This window comes from Ammodytes marinus, assembly GCF_949987685.1.
Source record: "Ammodytes marinus genome assembly, chromosome: 7".
NCBI lineage: Eukaryota > Metazoa > Chordata > Actinopteri > Uranoscopiformes > Ammodytidae > Ammodytes > Ammodytes marinus.
Window position 1 is genome coordinate 15599336 of NC_137211.1, and position 19098 is coordinate 15618433.

Below are 19098 nucleotides of genomic sequence, written 5' to 3' on the forward strand. Positions count from 1 at the left end.
TAGCACTGCTCCAATATCTTATAGGCTTCATGAACAAAGGTCTGTAAAAAGGGTGGAATATTGAATATATTATTTTTTTTTATTGCACACCTTTATTTGCCCCTTGCCTGATTATGACAACTGAGCAATTCCAGAATTGTGCAGTGCACATTACCTTCTTTTAACTGCTTTCTCTCGCTCACACACAAACACACTCTCACTGCGGTCATCCATCAAAGCAGCGAGTGTTGTTTCTTCCCCCACACGTCTCATATACACAGGTATAAATCACTGCGCCTGATTTCTGGGGCCAGGGTTTAAATAATTAAAGAGCTTTAATTTATCAGGATTTAGCACTTCCTAACAGTAGGGCTGACACAAGAGTGAGGGATATATTGAGAGAAAAAAAAATCATTATACAGGAGAAACACATTTTACTAGAGAAGAAAAACAAACATTTGGGGCTATAAGTGGCACCAAAGACTAGTTGAAAAAGGCATTAAGGTTCTGCTCTATAGCTACATGATCTAGGTGTAATATGTTTTATTTACCTGTTGGTAAAAGAAAAACACAATGCAACTGTGTGTGGAGAACGCACTGCTGTATATGATTGATTTGTGACAATTACAAGTCATTGGAAAAACAACACTGAGGTAAAATAAGAGACGGACACAATTCACTTGAAGAACTCAAATAAAATCATCCAGCAAAAATAAAGCAAAGTCAAACTGAATTTCTCTGTTTACCCCACATGCTGTCAGTTTTGGAGGCATACCATTATTAAGTATTTTGATATCTTTTTTTCCAGAACTGTTGGCAGTGATGTTAAGATTTATGAAGGCCGGAAAAGCAATTTTTTTTTTGGACATGAAAAAACACACTACAGTACGTTACATTAAAAATCTTATGTCATGTCATGAACGGTCTAAAAGCGAAGTTGACATTCTGTTAAAACTATAACAAATAACTCCCACTAAAACCTGAATCTAAAGATATGTGACATTTTTGTATGCTTTATCTAAACAAAATCCATGTTTTTATAAAATAAGCTTGAGAACAACACATTGAGTAAAGCACATTTATAGAATGATATCTGTGATGATTTATGTCTTGCAACAGCCAGGAGGCTGGTGTGGGCTAGTAGTGGCAATCACGGATGGCCACAGGACAATGGAGCTTTACTGCCCCCCTATGGCCATAATCATGCAAACAAATTCTGACCAATTGAAAATCACAAAACTGAATGATTATCACACACAAGGGTGATCTTCTACTTGCATCTTTTGTTTCACTGGATGAACTATTAGCCCTATGAGATTTGGAAGTCAGAAACAAGATCTACCAGCAGGCACAAGACTTAAGGGAGAAACATTACAATAAAGCAAACAGCCACCTCTGGCTTTGTTCGACCCTCATATTATTTATTCTTTCCAGTAGATCTCTGAAAACAGAATGAACACACATACACACACACACACACACACACACACACACACACACACACTCTCTCTCACACAAACTTCACCCAGAAACAGCATTTTAAAAAAAAGACAGTTTCCATCTGCTAATAAACTCAGAAAAATAAAAACAAAAAGTCCCTCTTTTCTTTTGAGAGTAAACATGCAGAGTCACTCTTGAGAAAGTTATTATATATTACTGTTAACATTATTTGACAACTTCACCGAGTGAAGTTTGTCGTTTGCTGGCAATAGTTAGCCACCTAGTGGTCAACCCCTCTTATTACATCAAGTATTGACGACAGGGAAATTGAATTACAACTTTGGAAGTTTTTGGCTATATGTCATCAATGAACAAACTGCTTTAACAAACAAAGTTAAATAGATATTCAACAAACTATAAAGTCTACAGACTCAACTCAGGGGCGGGGGGATAGGAGATTATCACAGCAGGAACACAGTATCACTCCTAAATCAGACAGTACAATATGTTCTTTAGCCATATTGCGTGATTTATTTTCTGAATAATAAACCTATTCAAAGTAATAAGACCGATTCCCTGTGAAACTAATTACCCATAGTAATACAGTACCACCATCCTCATGATAGATGAATGGTACAGTGTGTTCTGTCTTCTCAAGACTTCCATCACCATGTCCCCTTTACTTCACTAGATTTCCCCCTTCTGGTGGATTGTTCTTGACACTTCAGTTGTCCAAAAGGGAGCGCTGTAGAGCCTCCTGAATCATTGTGTGTTCATCTGTGGAGTAATCCTGCAGAGAAATAGATGTAACGAGAGAGAGAGAGAGAGAGAGAGAGAGAGAGAGAGAGAGAGAGAGAGAGAGAGAGAGAAAGAATCAGTAAGTTAGGGGCCCTTTACACGGTGAAAACGTGACAGTTTTCCCGTTTTTGGTTTATTTGAAATATTCACTCGTACACATGTTTTCAGAGGAAACGGGCCGAAATCGCTGTAGCAGCCATGCCAAGCCAATAGTCAGCGGTGACACTTAGCCTAGTAGATAGCTCTTCCGGTACAATTTGATGCTTAAAACCTTACTGTAACCGAAAATTAATGTCACTAACTGATCATCAACATCAGAATAAAGAAACCACTGACTGTGTTTAGGCCTTGGACTTACAACAAAGGTATCATAGGAGAAGGTGTGTCTGATCTTCAGGTGCTGGAAAAAGTCAGCACTCCTGTAGTTAGGGTCCCCCCAAGGCATTGAGGCACAGATGGGACACACCTGGACGGAAACAAAGTGAGAGTAAATTTAAAGCATCCATGAGCAAATTAACTGTTGCTTAATCCAAACAATGTGTGCTACTTTATTTTTTAAGAGCGATTCTGGTGGATTTCCTACCACTTGCCGTGCATCTCGAGAATGTTGGGAAGTGCAATGTTCAACCAGGCCGTCCTGGTCAAGGTTCTGACAGTTGCAGTATGGGCATGTGAAGGTGTAACGATTTGGCACAGGACTGTATGGAAAGAAACAATAAAATATGTTGCTGTTTATCTTATATCCTCTGTACATTGTTTTTCAATGAAGACATTTATTTCTCAGCTATAGGACTATTGGGCTTTAGATGTAATGGAAACAGTTGTTTGATATCAACTTAGGGTTTCAATCTTTCAGCAATAAAACCTATTAAAAATGTATGTTCATGATCATCAAAAGCAACAATAAATAATCTCTCATATCAATAAAAACTGTTTTTCTTCAACACATTCATGTTTTATATGGTTCCAAAGTGGTGGGACACTTTTTGTCACCACCGTCAGACAATCCATTAAAATGTAATAAAATCAGGCACAATAAGGGGCAGCTGTCACTATGAAGGACCTCTTGTCACATTCTACCTCTGCAGAGTACATAAGAGTCAGACAGGGGATGTGTTCGGAAAGCCATACTAGCGTCCTACATCCTACATACTCACCATCGATATACTACATACTGTCTACACAAAGATCGATTATGTATGCGAGGTTGGTCGAAACGTTTTCAGTTGAAGTATACTCAAGCAATAAAGAATTTCTTCTTCTTCTTACAAGATTCAGGCCGTTTAGACGCTGTTTAGCGTATTACCACCCTCCACAGGTTAGATATTGAACTAGATATTTACAGTCCTGTGTTCATCATCTGTGTTTTAGACCTCTTGTTTTATAATCTAAGTAGGCCTAACACTAATCACGTTTCGTGGCGACTCAGTAGCCTAATGAAACTGAAAGTAGATATAATATCGCTAATAGCCTAAATGAAAACTGACGGTCAAAACAGCGTCCAAATGAGCTAAAATCCTAAATACAATAAACAGTAAGATGGCACACTTATTTTTAGGTAAGCTCTAATTGGTTATTTAATAATTTTTTCACACATTTATGTTTTGAGGCAGAGGATCCCTAGATAGATATTTATCTTCCTATCTTATCTTTGAATGACTGCACGTACAGTTGTCAGATCACGGACTCCAAACAATGTCGTTGCCCAGCAACTTGCTCAAAAATATTTTATTTTCCTGTGCGGGTAGAATTGACCCAGTGCATTGTGGGGCGGTTGAGTAGGAAAAGTATCCAATCGATCCATACCCAAAATCTTCCCGGAAGTTAGTATTCATCCGGGAATTTCTTGCATACCGTCACATACTCAAATTGAAGTCAAAATGAGTATGAGTAGGACGTTAGTATGGCTTTCCGAACACAGCCAGGCTCTGATAAGTGTTGTAGTTTTAGAATATTTTACATTCCAAATCTTGAAAGTCCTGCGTCACAACCATGATACGTCAACACAGACTTACAATTTCTAAAGAAGTTATTTGAAATGTTTCAATCATTTTATTTTCCTGAAGTAGTTCATACTTGCACCTATCATCAACAGAAAAACCAGAAAAACTCCATTTGTTCTGTTTAAGAAACGTTAAATATGTCAACACCGTCAGATGTCAATTAAAATTATATTCATATACATTTTGAAAATATTCTTTGTGGCCTCTGTCAGTCTTGGTGAATATTTGTGATCACTATACATCTCATGGGTCTAGCATGAATTAAGGGAAAATTAATTTGTGTTTTTGGTGTTTGACGGTGTTGACACAAAATAAGGAATAGCTAAAAAGCTATAAGGAAGGTCAAGGTAAAAAGCTCATTTTGATAAAAAGGACAAAAGCTGGGAGGTTGTGTCAAAGCTTAGCTCAGTAGCTTAGTATATGTTGGATACATACATGTAATTTAATTTGCCTAAACATAGGGTTTGTATTTTTTCAACATTGCACCATGTTTTGTCCCACTTCTCAAGAATCACTGATATGCATTTTACCAGTTGTGACCAAAGCCAATTTTACTTCTTATTAGTTGGGTCTCACGGTTGCACTTTTGGCCAATTTAACTTGAGGTGATAGTGACATTCCATGAAGTCATCCCCATCACTGTAAATGAAGTGAATGGGTGCTCCGCTGTAAACATCCCTGTTTCTTACATCCATATTGACAATTAGGTTAACGAAATTCCAGCGTTGAACAGAACCCAGGCAAATTTCTCACAACTCTTAAAAGTTTATTATGGGGTTTAAGTAAAAGGCAAGTGTTCAAGGGTTCGACCCCAATCATTGAAAATTTAAAATAATTTTCTAATTTTCAGAGCCCTAATGGGTTCCCCTAGCGTGTTGACTGTTTTGTTTACAAAAGGATGTCTGAAGTGACAGATCAAACTTTACTTAAAAGGACCAAGAACAAAATAATATATGTGTGTGTCCTTGACTACATCAGAGTAATTCCAAAGGTATTGTAAAAATGTTGTCATAAAAATCCCACAATGCAATGCTCCATCTTTTATAGACGTGTTAAGGTACGAACACACTGCACTCCGCGGCGCGGTGGTTGGCCGCGCGAATCGCAGGTTCCGCGCCGCGTGATCATATTGGGTCATATTGTATCCGCCGCCCGCTGCCCGACCAGAGTAGCCTTCTCCTACTCTGGGGCTCTGGGGATATGCTGGCGCTGGTGCTAACTGGTGCTGAGAGCACCAGTCTGCTGTGCTGATGGTGCTTTACCCAAGCTAACTGGTGCTAACTTGGTTCATAAAGCAAAACTGATAGCTGTACACAGCAGGCAACAGACACAGAGGCTATTCACAGAACTTATGGGAGCAAACTGTGACTATTATGTTTTCATCCATCTTAATTTCCTCTGTCCGTCGTCCCGAAGCGAGTGACGTCGGGAGGAGCTCAACGCTGATTGGCTATCACGGCGCGGCCGGTGGCGAAAAGTTCAATATTTTCAACTTCTGCGGCGGCCGCGCGGCGCCGGGTGATCCGCTCGCCGCCGGCCGCCCATTCGCGCGGCGGCGCTCGAAATACATTGACTTTCTATGTAAACTTGCCGCGCGGCGGTGTGTAGTGCGTTGGCACCTTTAGAGTTCATTGTGCAACCCTACACTTGTCCTTGATGGCACATAATCGTATATCAGCAACATACATTGAGTGTTTATTAAATATAATAGTGTAATAGTGTATGAGTAAACAAGGAAGTGATTTTGGACAGAGCCTTGTTATTTCTTATGGCCCTATATTTTACCTGATGATGGCAGGCTGGCTCTGGGCAGTGGTCCTTACTCCCTCCTCAATGTACTCCTGGTATTTTGAACAGGCAGCTGTGTGGCTTCTCATCTGGGAAAGGCCAACCTGAATGGATTGGAATCACACATCAGTTACTGCTAGTGCACAACCAAAAAGGATATAATTGATATTGATAATATGAATTCTGCTACAGTTCAAAATGAATATAAAGACTGAAGTTTAATAGCAGTAATATTAGTACTGTGCATGTAGTTATGTTAACTCAGATGCCTTATTTTAGCTTTAATAAAGTTCTCAAACATACCTGAGCTCCACATCCCTTACAAGATGCCACGGATGATTGGATAACAGCCTCGAGCTCAGCAGCTTTAGTCCAGTGGCCTAGTCCAGCCCGACATACTGCACAAACAGGCTTCTGTGGACGCAAACACTCCTGCAAACAACCCTGGCAGAACCTGCCAAGAGAAGGGGGAAGGAATGTGATGAAGCACAAGGAAAGGAAAACATCTCAATGAAACTGTGATAATTTTTATTGAAAATAAGAACCCTTCTGATATAGGCTGAAATGAAAAACACACTATTAGAAGCCAGATACTATCATTTGATGAGCTTCCTGTAAATCCGATGGAAAGTCCCCACCTCAAGAGGGCGCAGGGACTTGTAGTCCTTTTAGGTAGATTGATGAGGCCAAGCAATTGCTAGCTAAACTACAACTCCCAGGTGAGGCCTCCTCTTTCATGTAAACAAAACTGAAACTGATTTAGCGAACTAGGTTGGTTTTGGCAAAATATTCCCAATCCAATAGAATTACAGGGTCACTACAAAAACTGGTGCACGCATGATCGATGTGTTGCGACTTTGGTGACGCGACATGTTTACAAACAAGCGTTTCTTCTCGTTATGTTTCCCCTCGTACCATTGCATCGCTGGTGGTAGACGTGGGATGAGGGGGGGACGATCGAATAAAAGACGAAAATACTCACGTATGACCGCATTGTGTTGTTACAGGACTATCAAAAATCTCCAGACAAACTGGACAGACGAATTCTGACACGTCGCCGCTCCCGTCAGAGACGTTTTTCTTGTGCTGTGCTGCGCTAAACCCACCGAGCATCGCCATTTCTTTTCTTTACTGAGTCAATCCCCCACCAACCGTCCCATTGACGACGTCACCGGGTTCTGCTTCTTGAGGGCGGAGCTACCAATGAAAGTGCAGGACGCGATAACATTTCAAGTAAAGGTAAAAATAGGAAACTCATTAGGCCTACTGTTTAAGCCACATCTTTTAGCCTTCAAGGTGTTTTGGGCTGCAACTGCTTATTTTCTTGATTAATCGAAAAAAGGTAAAGACAGGGGCGGATTTAGTCATGTTGGGACATCGGAACCTCCACACCAATTGTTCTCACACTCCTCACTCTTTATTATCTTAGAAAGAGTAACTAACTAATGACCCAAAACCCAATGGCGTGGCTGAGACATTCATGAAATACATATTCTTATGCCATTTTAGCATTGATTTTTGGAAAGATGTAATTAATTAGTTAGAAGTAAAAAAGCAACAACAACATCTTACTCGTAAGTTATGATGAATTATAGCCTACGGGGCTCCAGCATAGGCCCGAGGAATTGCCAACCTTTGTCTAATGATGGTAACGCCACCAGCATTATATTCCATGTAGGCTGCAGTATTGATCCCACCACGTATCCTACAACAACAGCCTATACCTATATTATAGCCTACCTATATAGTTTGCGACTCAATAATTTAATTACAATTATTATTACGTTCTTATGTCTTGTCTGTGTTGTTTTGTTTGTTTGCTTGCTTGTAAAAAATAAATAAAAAGAATTATAAAAAAAAAAAAATCGAATTAGAAATTGTTACTGCTATAATTGTTGTAGCCTACATGATACATATACCATGATCTTGACCTGCAATGATATACAGCAGAGAAAAGCAGCATATCCTCACACTGGAAAAGCAGGAATTGAAGAATATTTGACATTGCTTGAATTTGGCTACCTCAACGTAATTTTTCTCAGGATAATGGTCATTAGTGGGCTACTAGAGGATATTATACAGTATAAATATATATATATATATATATATATATAGCCTTGTAAAGCCTAAATAGATAATTGTTTATTGAAAATATTGAATGAACCTGCAGCATAGCACTCAAAGGTAAACATGCGTTCAAATCAAAAGGGTGGTTTATGTGAATACCATGTTAGCCTACACATTATTTTTTCCACTAGAACTGGTCACACCTAAACGTTATTGTTGTCGGCTGACAGCTCGCGTGAGTCCTGCATAGACGGTGAGCTCTGCAGCCCTTTCCTCCTCTGGCTCCTTCTTTCAAACAGCACGTGGGCCCTCGATGCTGATGAACTGTCAGACCTAAGCGCATGCGCGTTGAGATGATGGGAATTTCCAACAGCTGAGGAGGCGGCTAGCACTTGTTAAAGGTAAGATGTGCGGGTAGTGGTGTTTCTGGTTAGAAAAACTGTGTGGTCTCCCAGCCGAAACAGAATTAGACCTGGTCGTACAGAATTAATAGCACAATGATTGTGTATTTTCAGATATTTGACTCTAAATTCGCCAAAGATTTCTGTCTAACCAGGGACCGCCCTGCTAGCTAAAGCAATCGTTAGCTAGCCAGCTGCGCTGAAATGGGCGTTCACTGCTTATTTTATTCTCAGCTGGGGGCCCATTCCACTGAAAACGTCAGGTTTGAGATCAATGAAGAAGTATCGCCCAGGCCGTCCTCAGCGCGTCTATATCATTATAAACATCGGTCGTGGCGGACTGATTCTGTTGCAGTCGATGCGTAATAGTAAGGCATAGTAATGTTGTTAGCACGTTGCCTGCTAGCTCGCTAAAGGGATGCTCGCTGTGGTTAATGTCTGGGGTAACTGAACAGCCAGCCAGCTTGCCTGGGATTGAGGAGCTACAGCCTTTATCTGATGTGACCCAGGCTCCTAAGCAAATTGTTGTCTTACACGTGTCCATCTCCATATACTAATGTCTTAATTGTGCATACATAATTTCAGCTACATTAAGCTAAGTGCTGTTTACCATAACCTATACACGCATGTAGTACCGATAGATCACACGTTCACGCGCAAGACAAAATGAATATGTCTGTTACCAGCGAGTGCAAGTAATTTTATATGTGCGCTCTGTTATTCCTCCAGTCTTTTTATATAATGGATCATTCCAAGCTGTTAGCTTTACGACCGAACCACAAAATAGACCACACGATGCAACCTCACATCAACCCACTCAGAGAATTCACACGGTTACTTTACTTGTGTTTTTAGATGTTGAAAACTCTCAAAATGCTAATTGTTACTAATGCAGTTTTGATTGGATTACATTTGCATTGGCTGAGTCAGCAGACCAATATGTAGCCCAAGTTTCTATATCTGTGTGTAGCCTATGTAAGAATGAGATATTTACATTTTTATAAAGCTCTCCTGTGTCTTTTTTACAGCTTGGAGAAGACTCTCACAATCATGAATGTGTCTTCAAGATGAGTGACCTTGAACGCTGCTCATGCTGAAACCAAGGAATCAAATAGATACAAGTCTGCATTAACAGAGCGGGAAGAATAAGAAGCTCGTCCTGACTTCATCTTGCACGACATAGGCCTGTTTGTCTGGCAACAACAAGTCAGGCTTTGAGCCAATATCAGAGATGCCTGTGAGAAGGCATCCCCACAGGCTGCAGCCTAGCTATGCAAACTGAAAGCACCATACAACTGCATATATTGTTTAAATGATGTGCTGCTGATTGGACAAAAAGTTTCCTTCCTCTTCCACCTCACCAAAAGTGATTAACATTGAGTGTGTGTGCCAGCATGTACAGGGAATTATGGTGACCAACAATGTTGCGTGAATGTGGCATCCCGGTGCAGGGTATGTTGAAAGGGGTGAGGTTCTCGCAGAGAAGTTAAACAGCTGACTGCTAGTCTGCTGTCAATAATGGATGCCAAGTTAAAAGAGGACCTGTTTCGGAGGTATGTGACGGCACTGGAGAGGCGTCTGGAGAATGGAGGGGAACACACGTGGAGTGGAACTGCACCAGAGACGGGCAAAGGCAAACGCAAGGACAGCGAGGCCCTACTCTCCACAGCCACAGCTCTGCTAGGAGCCTACCAGCCAGAACCAGGAACTAGATTCCGGATGGTGCGTTTCTACGAAATGGTGGAGAATTCCCTCCGCTGCCAGCGAGGTGGGAGTCTCAGGACCCTGGAGAGAGCCTTCCACACCTTGGAAACCATCTGCACCAACCTCTTGCTCTTCCCCTGGAAGAAGGAGTTCAGATGTATAAAGGTGAGTTTAATTCACACCAAGGGTAGCCATATTATTCTTGCTTAAAGCATTTTTTAAAGCTGATGCAAACCAAACAACTGCTCGTTCAAATGTTCATTATAATAAGATTAGCCACCAGCTTACAATATTACTTTCCCCAGGAGTGTATATTTCCCATCTGTGTATTTCCACTCTGCTTAAACGGTTAGCAAAGTGAATACCTGACAAATACAGGCCACCAGCTGTTTACCGTGGTAGTTTTACAGACAATACACTTATACATTTTACAACCAAGGTGAATAAAGCTTTTTTTCCCACATCTTCACATAGTGCCTCCAGTGTAGTAGCTGTGCCATTGGACACAAACACTGCTGTGCTCTTTGAGGTCTGATATGTAAAGAGCAAGTATTCACTATGATTATAAGTAAGATGCAAATTTCAACTTGTTTATTTTAAGGTCAGCTCGTTGTCCTTATAGTTGATCAGGCACCTATTACAACATCAATAAAAAAATACAGTCTATGTATTTAGACCACATCTGTATGTGAGGTTATATCTTTTAATGCTGTTAAAAGGTTTACATCTGTTATTATGTTAGTTAACACAGTAGCAAAACAAACTAATACTTTTGATTATACATCAGCAATATCATGTGATGATCATGATTCTAAGGCAGATCTTAGCTGTATCATTTCAAGCTGTCTTAACTTGACATAATGCTGATCAACCCAATTTCTCTTTCAGACATTCACCGGACCCTACGTGTACCACCTGCAGTCTGCCATTTCCGACGCTGAACTCCGATCTCTGATGCGAACCATTGGCTACGCCTGTGACCATGATTCCCAGTTCCATTTGCAGGAGCTCCCCGGAGGCCCCACTCATCTCCGTCAGCTGGCGTTCGAGCTCTTCCTGGCCCAGGCAGAGTGTCGTCTTCTGGGGGAGGTGGTGACTCTAGCCCGGGGTTCTGCCTCCGAGCTGGAGGCCCTGGAGCTCCGCAGAGGTTGCAGAGATGACGCGGCCGGCTGTGCAGAGGCGCTGCGCAGACGCGACAGCCTTGGGGCAGACATGGCTCGTCTGTCTGTGCGGCCGCTGGATATAGAGAGGCCCCACGCCCACCACCTCAGACGAGGTAGCCGGCCGTCTAAGTCTGTGGATGTAACGGACGGGGCCGGTCACTGGCACGCGGCTGTTAGCAAGCCTGTCTTGAAGGCCTCGTTGAGTCTGAGGAAGGAGCCTCTGTTTGTGGATGCTGAGGAGGATATGAAGGATGAGATCATTAGGCCCAGCACCTCCGCCTCTCTCTTCTCTGTGGCAGCTCCACCATCCTACAGCCCCGTCGCCGATTTCTTCCCAATCCAGTCGCCTCCCCTGGTCGACGCATACACATCCTACCATCTCTCCTCGTTGGATGAGATTGACTTGTACACAGAGAGGGGCGGATCGGGCACCGGAGGAAGGCAGACCCCCTCTCGCCCTCCTTCCAGAGAGCCCCGGGAGGCCAGGGACGGCTGGCTGCTCAAAGCTCACGGCAGTGTGAAGTGTCAGGGCTGTGGTCTGGGCTGCTCCACCATGACGTCGTGCCAGAGGTGTGACATGATCCTCTGTCCCGTCTGTCACGATGTAGAGCCCTCCCCTTGCTGTGGCCTGCAGGACTACCACCCCAAATCCCCGCGTCCCCTGGACGGATACATTCCCGTCAAGGAGAAGCTCTCCGTCTACTCTAACACTCACTCCCACTCCCACCTCCATCCGCACCCCCTCACGCTGACCCACTCACACTCTCACCCCCACCCTCACCCCCAGATGGTGGAGAAACCCCTCATGTCCACTAAGCTGTTTCCAAGCAAGTCCATTGCCTTGACAACGCCAAAGGGAGGCAGCAGTGAGCGTTTAAGCATGGGCGGATCACGATGCGGGTTTTGCAACAAGCCTGGTGCATCATACACCTGCGTGAACTGCTCTAAGGTGTCATGTGACTCGTGCATGGGGTTGTATGCAAAGGATATTTGCACGAGAAAGAATCCCCAGCACAGCTTTGTGCCCAACCATCAGCTCAACTTCAAATCTGGCACCATATCTCACCTGGTTTACCGATGAATCGGGAAGAAAGAATATTTGTTTCTCCCTCCTAGTCGGCTCCCTTAACCCGATGTGTAGGCTTGCACTATTGCTTTACCTTCTGTTCCCGTTTAACCAACTCATTCACTCTCTGCCCCTTTATCTGATGGTCTTTATTGCTCTCTCTAGCCCTCTTTTGAACTTTGTACATTTTCTCTTACTTTTAGTAGGGCCCTGGAATGCACACGCCACAGAGAGCCATATCGTCTGCCCATCTCTCTGCCTTGTACAAGTTCAGGCCTTTTAATCTATTTCTTCTTCCTTTTACCTTGCTACCTGCTCTTGAGTAGTCGTGATGTTGTAGCGCTTCCCAAAATTCCTCAAACTTTGTCCTCCTCAAAAGGGAAACTGGAGAAAAAAGTGTTTAATTCCTTCTTATTTTGAATGAATTCTGTCCAAATGAACATATATACTTTGCCTAACTTCTCAGCTAAAAATTCCTCTAATATATAAATATATATATATAGATATGTATATATATATAAACGGTATATATGTGTGACTGGGTGTGTGTGTGTGTGTGTATATAGAAAAGACCTCTGTGCTTGCAATGTGACAGGAGGAGGAGATCTTTTTAAACTTGAAAAAATAGGGAAAACTGAGAAAAAACCTACACTGGAAGTCAATAAGTCAATAGTATATATTTTTTATCTATTCTCTAGAACAATGTGAGACTGTTAAATGGGCATGAGGTCTGTCATTGGCAGTTTGGGGGGTGTAAACGTGTCTGTGTGGCGGTGAGATATCTCAAAGGGACATACTGAGACACTGATGTGATGCCATATATTATATTTGAAAAATGATGCCTTGTAAATTAACCCTCAATTGTTTATGGTTATTTGACTGATGTTTGAATGCTGCTGTTGACTTGAGACATTGAAGATGTGTGGCGTTGACTTCTTTCTGGTATATAGCCTATTGAGTTGTCATCTCCAAGCCCCCCCCCCCCACCCCTTTTCATTACACTCCCTAGTCCCTAAGCAACCGTGGTCCATGATGTTGCAGGAAGTCTCCCTGTGGGCCACAAATCAAATGATTATGGTTCTTTGACAGCATGCCTATTGGTTGGTTTTTAGACAGTATGGAAGTGTATTCTCTGACACGGTTTCTGTCTACCTCAAATGGCTTCAGCTTAATACACAAAGTTCAACATTGTGCTTTCAAAGTAGCCCTAACAAAACTAAGAAATGCTATTAGTTTTCACCATATTATTCTCTAATAAGCATATTGTGGTTCACCTGTATACAAAACATCTCTTCTGTCAGCTTATTAACCATAGTTAAAGTTTATTTTGTGACAATCCTGGTATATGTCGTTGTCATGACTGACAAAGTATAAGGTTTTCTGTCATGTTGCTGTATCTCTTAAGGGTGGACACAAAAGCACGAACAAATGTGTATGATAATGCATTTCAGTACATAGTGCATTTCAGTACATAGCCCTGCAACAAAAGCTACCTTTGTGAATCTAAAACTTTTAATTTGGTGTGGAACTCTCATAAAAGTGCTGATTTAGTTGCATGGACATCTTTGAGCCTCTGTTTTGTGGTTGTCTTTTGAATGCAATGCCATTTTTTCAAATATGTTGGAAGTTCAGTAAAACACCACCGACGATTACGGGCTCAAAAATTAGCACCGAGTTGAATCGACGCCTCTGACAAAGAGTTCATAACTTTTAACATTTCATCTTTGCAAAGGTACAATATATTTGTACTATACATTGCAGGGATTCATGTTGGTGTGTCCATCCGCCTGTACAGCACTGTGACTGCTAATGTGTAGTATTTTAAGTTTGAGGTTGACTTTCCCCAGTTAGATATTTTGCATATTTGAAGATGCTGAAAACCCCTCTCTTAGGCCCATGATGTATGGTGATTTGGTGCAGTTGGTAGGCATGTGTCTTCAAGCAAGCCACTGCCATTTGCTTTGGAAATGTCTTTAAACTCATTTATTGGTATGCTTCAAAGGGCTTGGGTTGGTCATGTGTACATAAACTCTAAGCATGTAAACTGGGTGTGGTACATTTTGACATTACCTGGGATTAAGCTTTGATTCTCCATGCAAGAGGATGACTATTGCAGTAATTGGTCACCAAGGGCTGATTTTAGATTACATTTTGTGAAAATAAATTGAATCAGGGTTATTTTGACAGACAGTTGTTTAGGCAACTATAGCATGTCTTTAATAACCTCTAAATGCCTTAAGCTCATTCAGCTGTCTTATCTTATAGGGACAGTTCAGTATTTTTGATGTGGGGTTGTATGGGGTACCTAGGCATAATAAGTGTGTTACCTTATGGAGCTGGCGGTCAGCGCTGTCATTTTAAGGAGTTTAGGGAAGATGTCACTGTAGCATTAGTCGGTATTGTACTGTTGCAGAGGGGTCCAGAAAAAAAAAGCTTTTTCTCCACGTATTTAAATGCTAATTTAAAACCTAAATATCCCTTCAATTGTACCCCAAACTGGGATTTTTTTCCACTGCTTTAGTTTGCCGCCAGACAGTCGTTTATTTTTGTTTACTTGTGTCTCTTGAATAATATGCAGTAGCTCTGAGTGGAGCAGCGGATTGGGCAGTGTGATACAAAAAGTAAACGGCTGTCTGGCAGCAAACTAAAGCTGTGGAAAAAAATCTCAGTTTAGCGGAGAATTGAGCGGATTTTTAGGTTTTAAGTTAGCCTTTATATCTGTGGAGTAAACACGTTTTTATGCTGGCCCCCTCTGCAACAGTACAATGCTGACTTATGCTATGCAGCGACATCTTCCCTAAACTCCTTAAAATTACTGCGCCGACCGCCAGCTCCATAAGGTAACACACTTATTAAGCCTAAGTACCCCCATACAAACCCACTTCAAAAATAATGCACTATCCCTTGAAGAGTATTTTAAGTTTGCGGTTTTGTTATTTACTTGTTTTGTCTTTTACCAGCTTGTAGGTTAAACATTAACATAGTTTTGCCAGGCTAGCTGAACTTAATATATAGCTTGTTCTATGACACCTAAGGAAAGAATTCAGTCATTTAAAACAAATACTGTATGGATTAACCAACACAGGTTGTCTTAAGACGGAGCATATTAACCATGCTTATAGAATTATGCAGCAATTTACACTAGTTGACCAATATACAGTATACAATGTGCTACAAGAGTTAATGTCTACAGTAATAACCATGTTTTGCCTGAAAATCTAATTTTATTTTGTTTTGCTTACAGATATAACCTTAACATGCGGTTAGCTAGGGAGTCACACTTCTGTTCATTCCTTCCCTTTAAAGCAGAGTTTGATGTGTTTCACATGATAAACAACTTAAGGAAGGGATGTTTTGATACCGTTTCTTTTGCGATATCTTGCTGGGTCAACATTGGCTTACTTTGGTATCACAAAAGTCTTCAGTGACCTTAGGGGAGGTGTGCAATTGTTCTGTTTTCATCTAATGAAGCCTTTTCTAAATAGTTTGAATATTTATCATAAATATATTTCAGTTACTCAAGTTTGCTCATCGCAAATCATACCAGCATCAAAGATGACTTTCAGAAGTATTGAGCCATGTTGCAAGAGTGATCATATTGCCAAATGAAGAACAAATATTTTATTGGCGTAGTAAACAAAATCCCGTTGCTTGCCCGGGTGTACAGATAATGTAACATGAATTTGTGGTTTTGCTAAAGTTTAGTGTTGTGTCTGAAAATGTTGGCTTTAAAAAAAAAAGCCTAGAAAGGGAATCCTCAACATAAATACCTACTCGCACACCATGGGGACATGGATTTGACTTATAGGCTGATCATTGGTGTAGGTCATTACAAAGGGCTAAACAGTCTTCAGGGCTGCTGCTAAGTTTGTGGGCACTGTTTTAATCTTCTGGTGAACAACCGACTTGTCATTGGTAAATATCTGCTGTGGAGCCTACCTTACATTCATCATTGGATATGAATTACTGATGTTGGAAAAAAACAAAAGAGCTATTTTTATTTTGTGTCATGGAATACATTGAGCCATTTGAACATGATTGGTTTAACCCGCACCGGACACACTCAAGTCATTGTGGAAGTCAATGCTCCCTTTACCTCTTTGTGTGGTTATCTTACTGATGTGAACAGTGGTGGTGTAGTTAGGCAGCCCCTTTTTTACCATTCCCTATTTCCCGTACCCTTTCTTGGCATGCTCTGTACAAGGCCCAAACCCCGTACCTTTTTTCCCCTCAGCCCTACATGTACCCTCACCCACTGTCTCCCCTTTCTCCTCCCCCCTCCACCTTCGCACTGAGGATCATTGCACAATGTCTATGTGAAGCGGTATGGACCTTATGATCAGTATGTGGGCATACATGGGGGTGGAAAGGGAAAATAGCCAAAACTGTTAATTGGTGAATATATATATATATATATTGAAACGTAAATGAGATTTTATAAAATAATTTAAAGAATAAAATTCTGAAAAAAAAAGTTTTGTGCATGGATTTGTTTGGTGATTTGAATTTTTTAATGCAATGTGTGCACACAATTATCCTTAATTTGTCATCTTCTTAATTGACTGTACCAATTTTATGGTACTGGCATATTGTAAGGTTAGATTCTATCTGTTTGCTTTTGGGTTGGCTTTTTCCTATATGACCAGCAGGTGGGGATAAATACTCAAACATTGAAGGATTGAAGCTGCATAAAGTACAGCAATCCTCCTGGAAAATATATACTTAAAAGTGGTATGCCTCAAAGTAGAAATAAACTGGATTCAATTCCTTAACTTGATCCGTAGTATTAAATGTATTACTTTTTTGAGCATTAACATGCAGTATTTTTTTTTATTACATGTTTGTTTGCCAATGTTTCCCTCATCTGAGGCAATCAATGTCAAGTCAAGTCAATTTTATTCATTTTTTAGCCAAATATCACAACGTCACACTCTTATAATAATAATGGCCTAAGTATTTTTTTTATTTTTTTTCAAGAAAACTAAAAAACTTAACCAAAGATTGAATATATGATATTTATTAATAATTTCACTCAAACTGGTTATGTCAAAAGATGACTGTTGAGATTTTAATAACAATTTCTGGCAATTATGTATCATAAAAGGAATTAAATAAATGTATCTTAAACTGTAAAATTGCTGAAGAAATATTTAATTGTAACTAAAGCCATTTTAAACCCTTGTAAAATTGCCTAAATAACATTACATTTTGACTTAGGCAAAATAAAATGGCCTAAGTCACACTCTTGACAGTGATAGTGGCCTATGTCAAGTAGAATCACATGATCTGTTCAACTGAGTATTTAGGCCATTTTATCAGAGGTGGCCAGCATCATGAGGAGATGATTTAAGCAAAAAAATCATTTTGGCCAAAAAGTGACTCAGGCCATTATTTTAAGAGGTTGACAAAATAACAGTTTGCCTATGGGGGCTTAACAATCCGTAGAACATAGCATACCCTATTGTATCCTTAAGACCCCTGATTGGGATGAGGAAAAACTCCTTAAAAAAAACTAATCGGAAAGAAGTGGAAGAAACCTCTGAAGGAGAATTAGAGTATGGATCGCACTCCGAGAATGGACAGATGCATGCATTAGATGTAAAGTGTACAATGACATCTAGACAAAACAGCCACAGAAAAAAAAGAAACTAGCCTTCCTCTGCATTTTGTGCCCCTGATAATTTCTTATTTTATTTAATTTTTTACATTGGCCGTCGCACATTGGCATTCTAAAAAAGTTTGTCAAATCAAAACGTTTGTCTGGTCAATGCCATTCTGAATCTTTTCTATAATAGAATGCAAGTCAGTCTTTAGACTTTAGAGCATTTTATTTCCAATTCTGTGTATGAGGAAAACTAAATATTTCTCAAAGTCACATTTTACTGCAACAAAACAGGGCTGTGCTGTTATAGAGGAAAATAATTGTCAAGGTAAGGTATTACATTCTATACTCAATTTGAGCCAAAGATATCCACTGCTTAATAATCCTATACACAGAGAAAACCAAAATGGAAGAAAAGGGGAATCTGACACCTTGAGCTACACGTTGCAATATCTGCAACAACATTATTGAAAGGTTTTTAACGGAGCGAAGAATCAACGTTTCTGCATCATAGCGATGAGCAGGATTTAGGATTATCCTCTGACAAACACCTGATATTAGTATTTGAGAATTCTTTGCTTGTTGCCTGTGATTTGGGATATGACTGACAGGCAAAAGACTTTCGGAAATTTCTTTTCATACCATCAGACCAAACTAATTTAGCGGTTAGTTTCAGATCGACATGGCATACTTCAACAACAACAGGAGGATCACTTTTGGAATGGACACCTGCTTAGGATAAACGAGCAGATGCTTATTTTGGCCCACAGTGCTTTAACAAATGAGAACTGGAGTCTGCTGCCCATCGCTAGTCAAATTAAGCTTTTAAATAGTAATAATAATTGGATTAGTCTAGCGTGGACCAATGCTGGCCTCCGACAAAACTGATGTTGGATAATGAGATAGCTGTTAGCAGAGGTTATCGGCCAAATGGGAAGAGCAGAAGTAGAGCGGGACCTCTGCAGTGACCTAAAGTGCTAGTGCGTGTACCTTGCATCATCCTCCCCTCTGAGGCATGTCAGGACTGTGCTGACTAACAGCCTTTACTGGCCTTGAGGGAGCCTAGACATAACGAGTAAAGAACACT

At 40.7% G+C, this 19098-nt stretch overlaps 2 protein-coding genes across 2 annotated transcripts; one reads left to right on the forward strand and one right to left on the reverse strand.

The window, feature by feature from the left end:
* Window positions 1-354: 354 nt before the first annotated feature.
* rnf114 (ring finger protein 114) lies at window positions 355-7148 on the reverse strand. Its single transcript, XM_080031101.1, has 6 exons — window positions 6991-7148; window positions 6312-6462; window positions 6006-6112; window positions 2801-2915; window positions 2576-2683; window positions 355-2209 (listed from the first exon to the last, which is right to left on the reverse strand). Exons 1-6 carry the CDS (start codon window positions 7125-7127, stop codon window positions 2144-2146), a joined length of 684 nt encoding a protein of 227 aa, XP_079887227.1. The 5' UTR covers window positions 7128-7148; the 3' UTR covers window positions 355-2143.
* Window positions 7149-8436: 1288 nt separating this feature from the next.
* Window positions 8437-16774, forward strand: spata2 (spermatogenesis associated 2). Its single transcript, XM_080030788.1, has 3 exons — window positions 8437-8476; window positions 9505-10345; window positions 11069-16774. The coding sequence occupies exons 2-3, from the start codon at window positions 9995-9997 to the stop codon at window positions 12422-12424; spliced, it is 1707 nt and encodes a 568-aa protein (XP_079886914.1). The 5' UTR covers window positions 8437-8476; window positions 9505-9994; the 3' UTR covers window positions 12425-16774.
* The last annotated feature ends 2324 nt before the right edge of the window (window positions 16775-19098 follow it).

Excerpts from the sequence above, each read along its gene's own strand:
- spata2 (XM_080030788.1), top strand. The coding sequence starts at position 9,995 with ATGGATGCCAAGTTAAAAGAGGACCTGTTTCGGAGGTATGTGACGGCA. Across the intron at positions 10,346-11,068 it reads AGGAGTTCAGATGTATAAAG|ACATTCACCGGACCCTACGT; the intron begins GTGAGTTTAATT and ends TTTCTCTTTCAG.
- rnf114 (XM_080031101.1), bottom strand. The coding sequence starts at position 7,127 with ATGGCGATGCTCGGTGGGTTTAGCGCAGCACAGCACAAGAAAAACGTC. Across the intron at positions 6,113-6,311 it reads GTAAGGGATGTGGAGCTCAG|GTTGGCCTTTCCCAGATGAG; the intron begins GTATGTTTGAGA and ends CAATCCATTCAG. Across the intron at positions 2,210-2,575 it reads TCTCCTATGATACCTTTGTT|GATTACTCCACAGATGAACA; the intron begins GTAAGTCCAAGG and ends ATTTCTCTGCAG.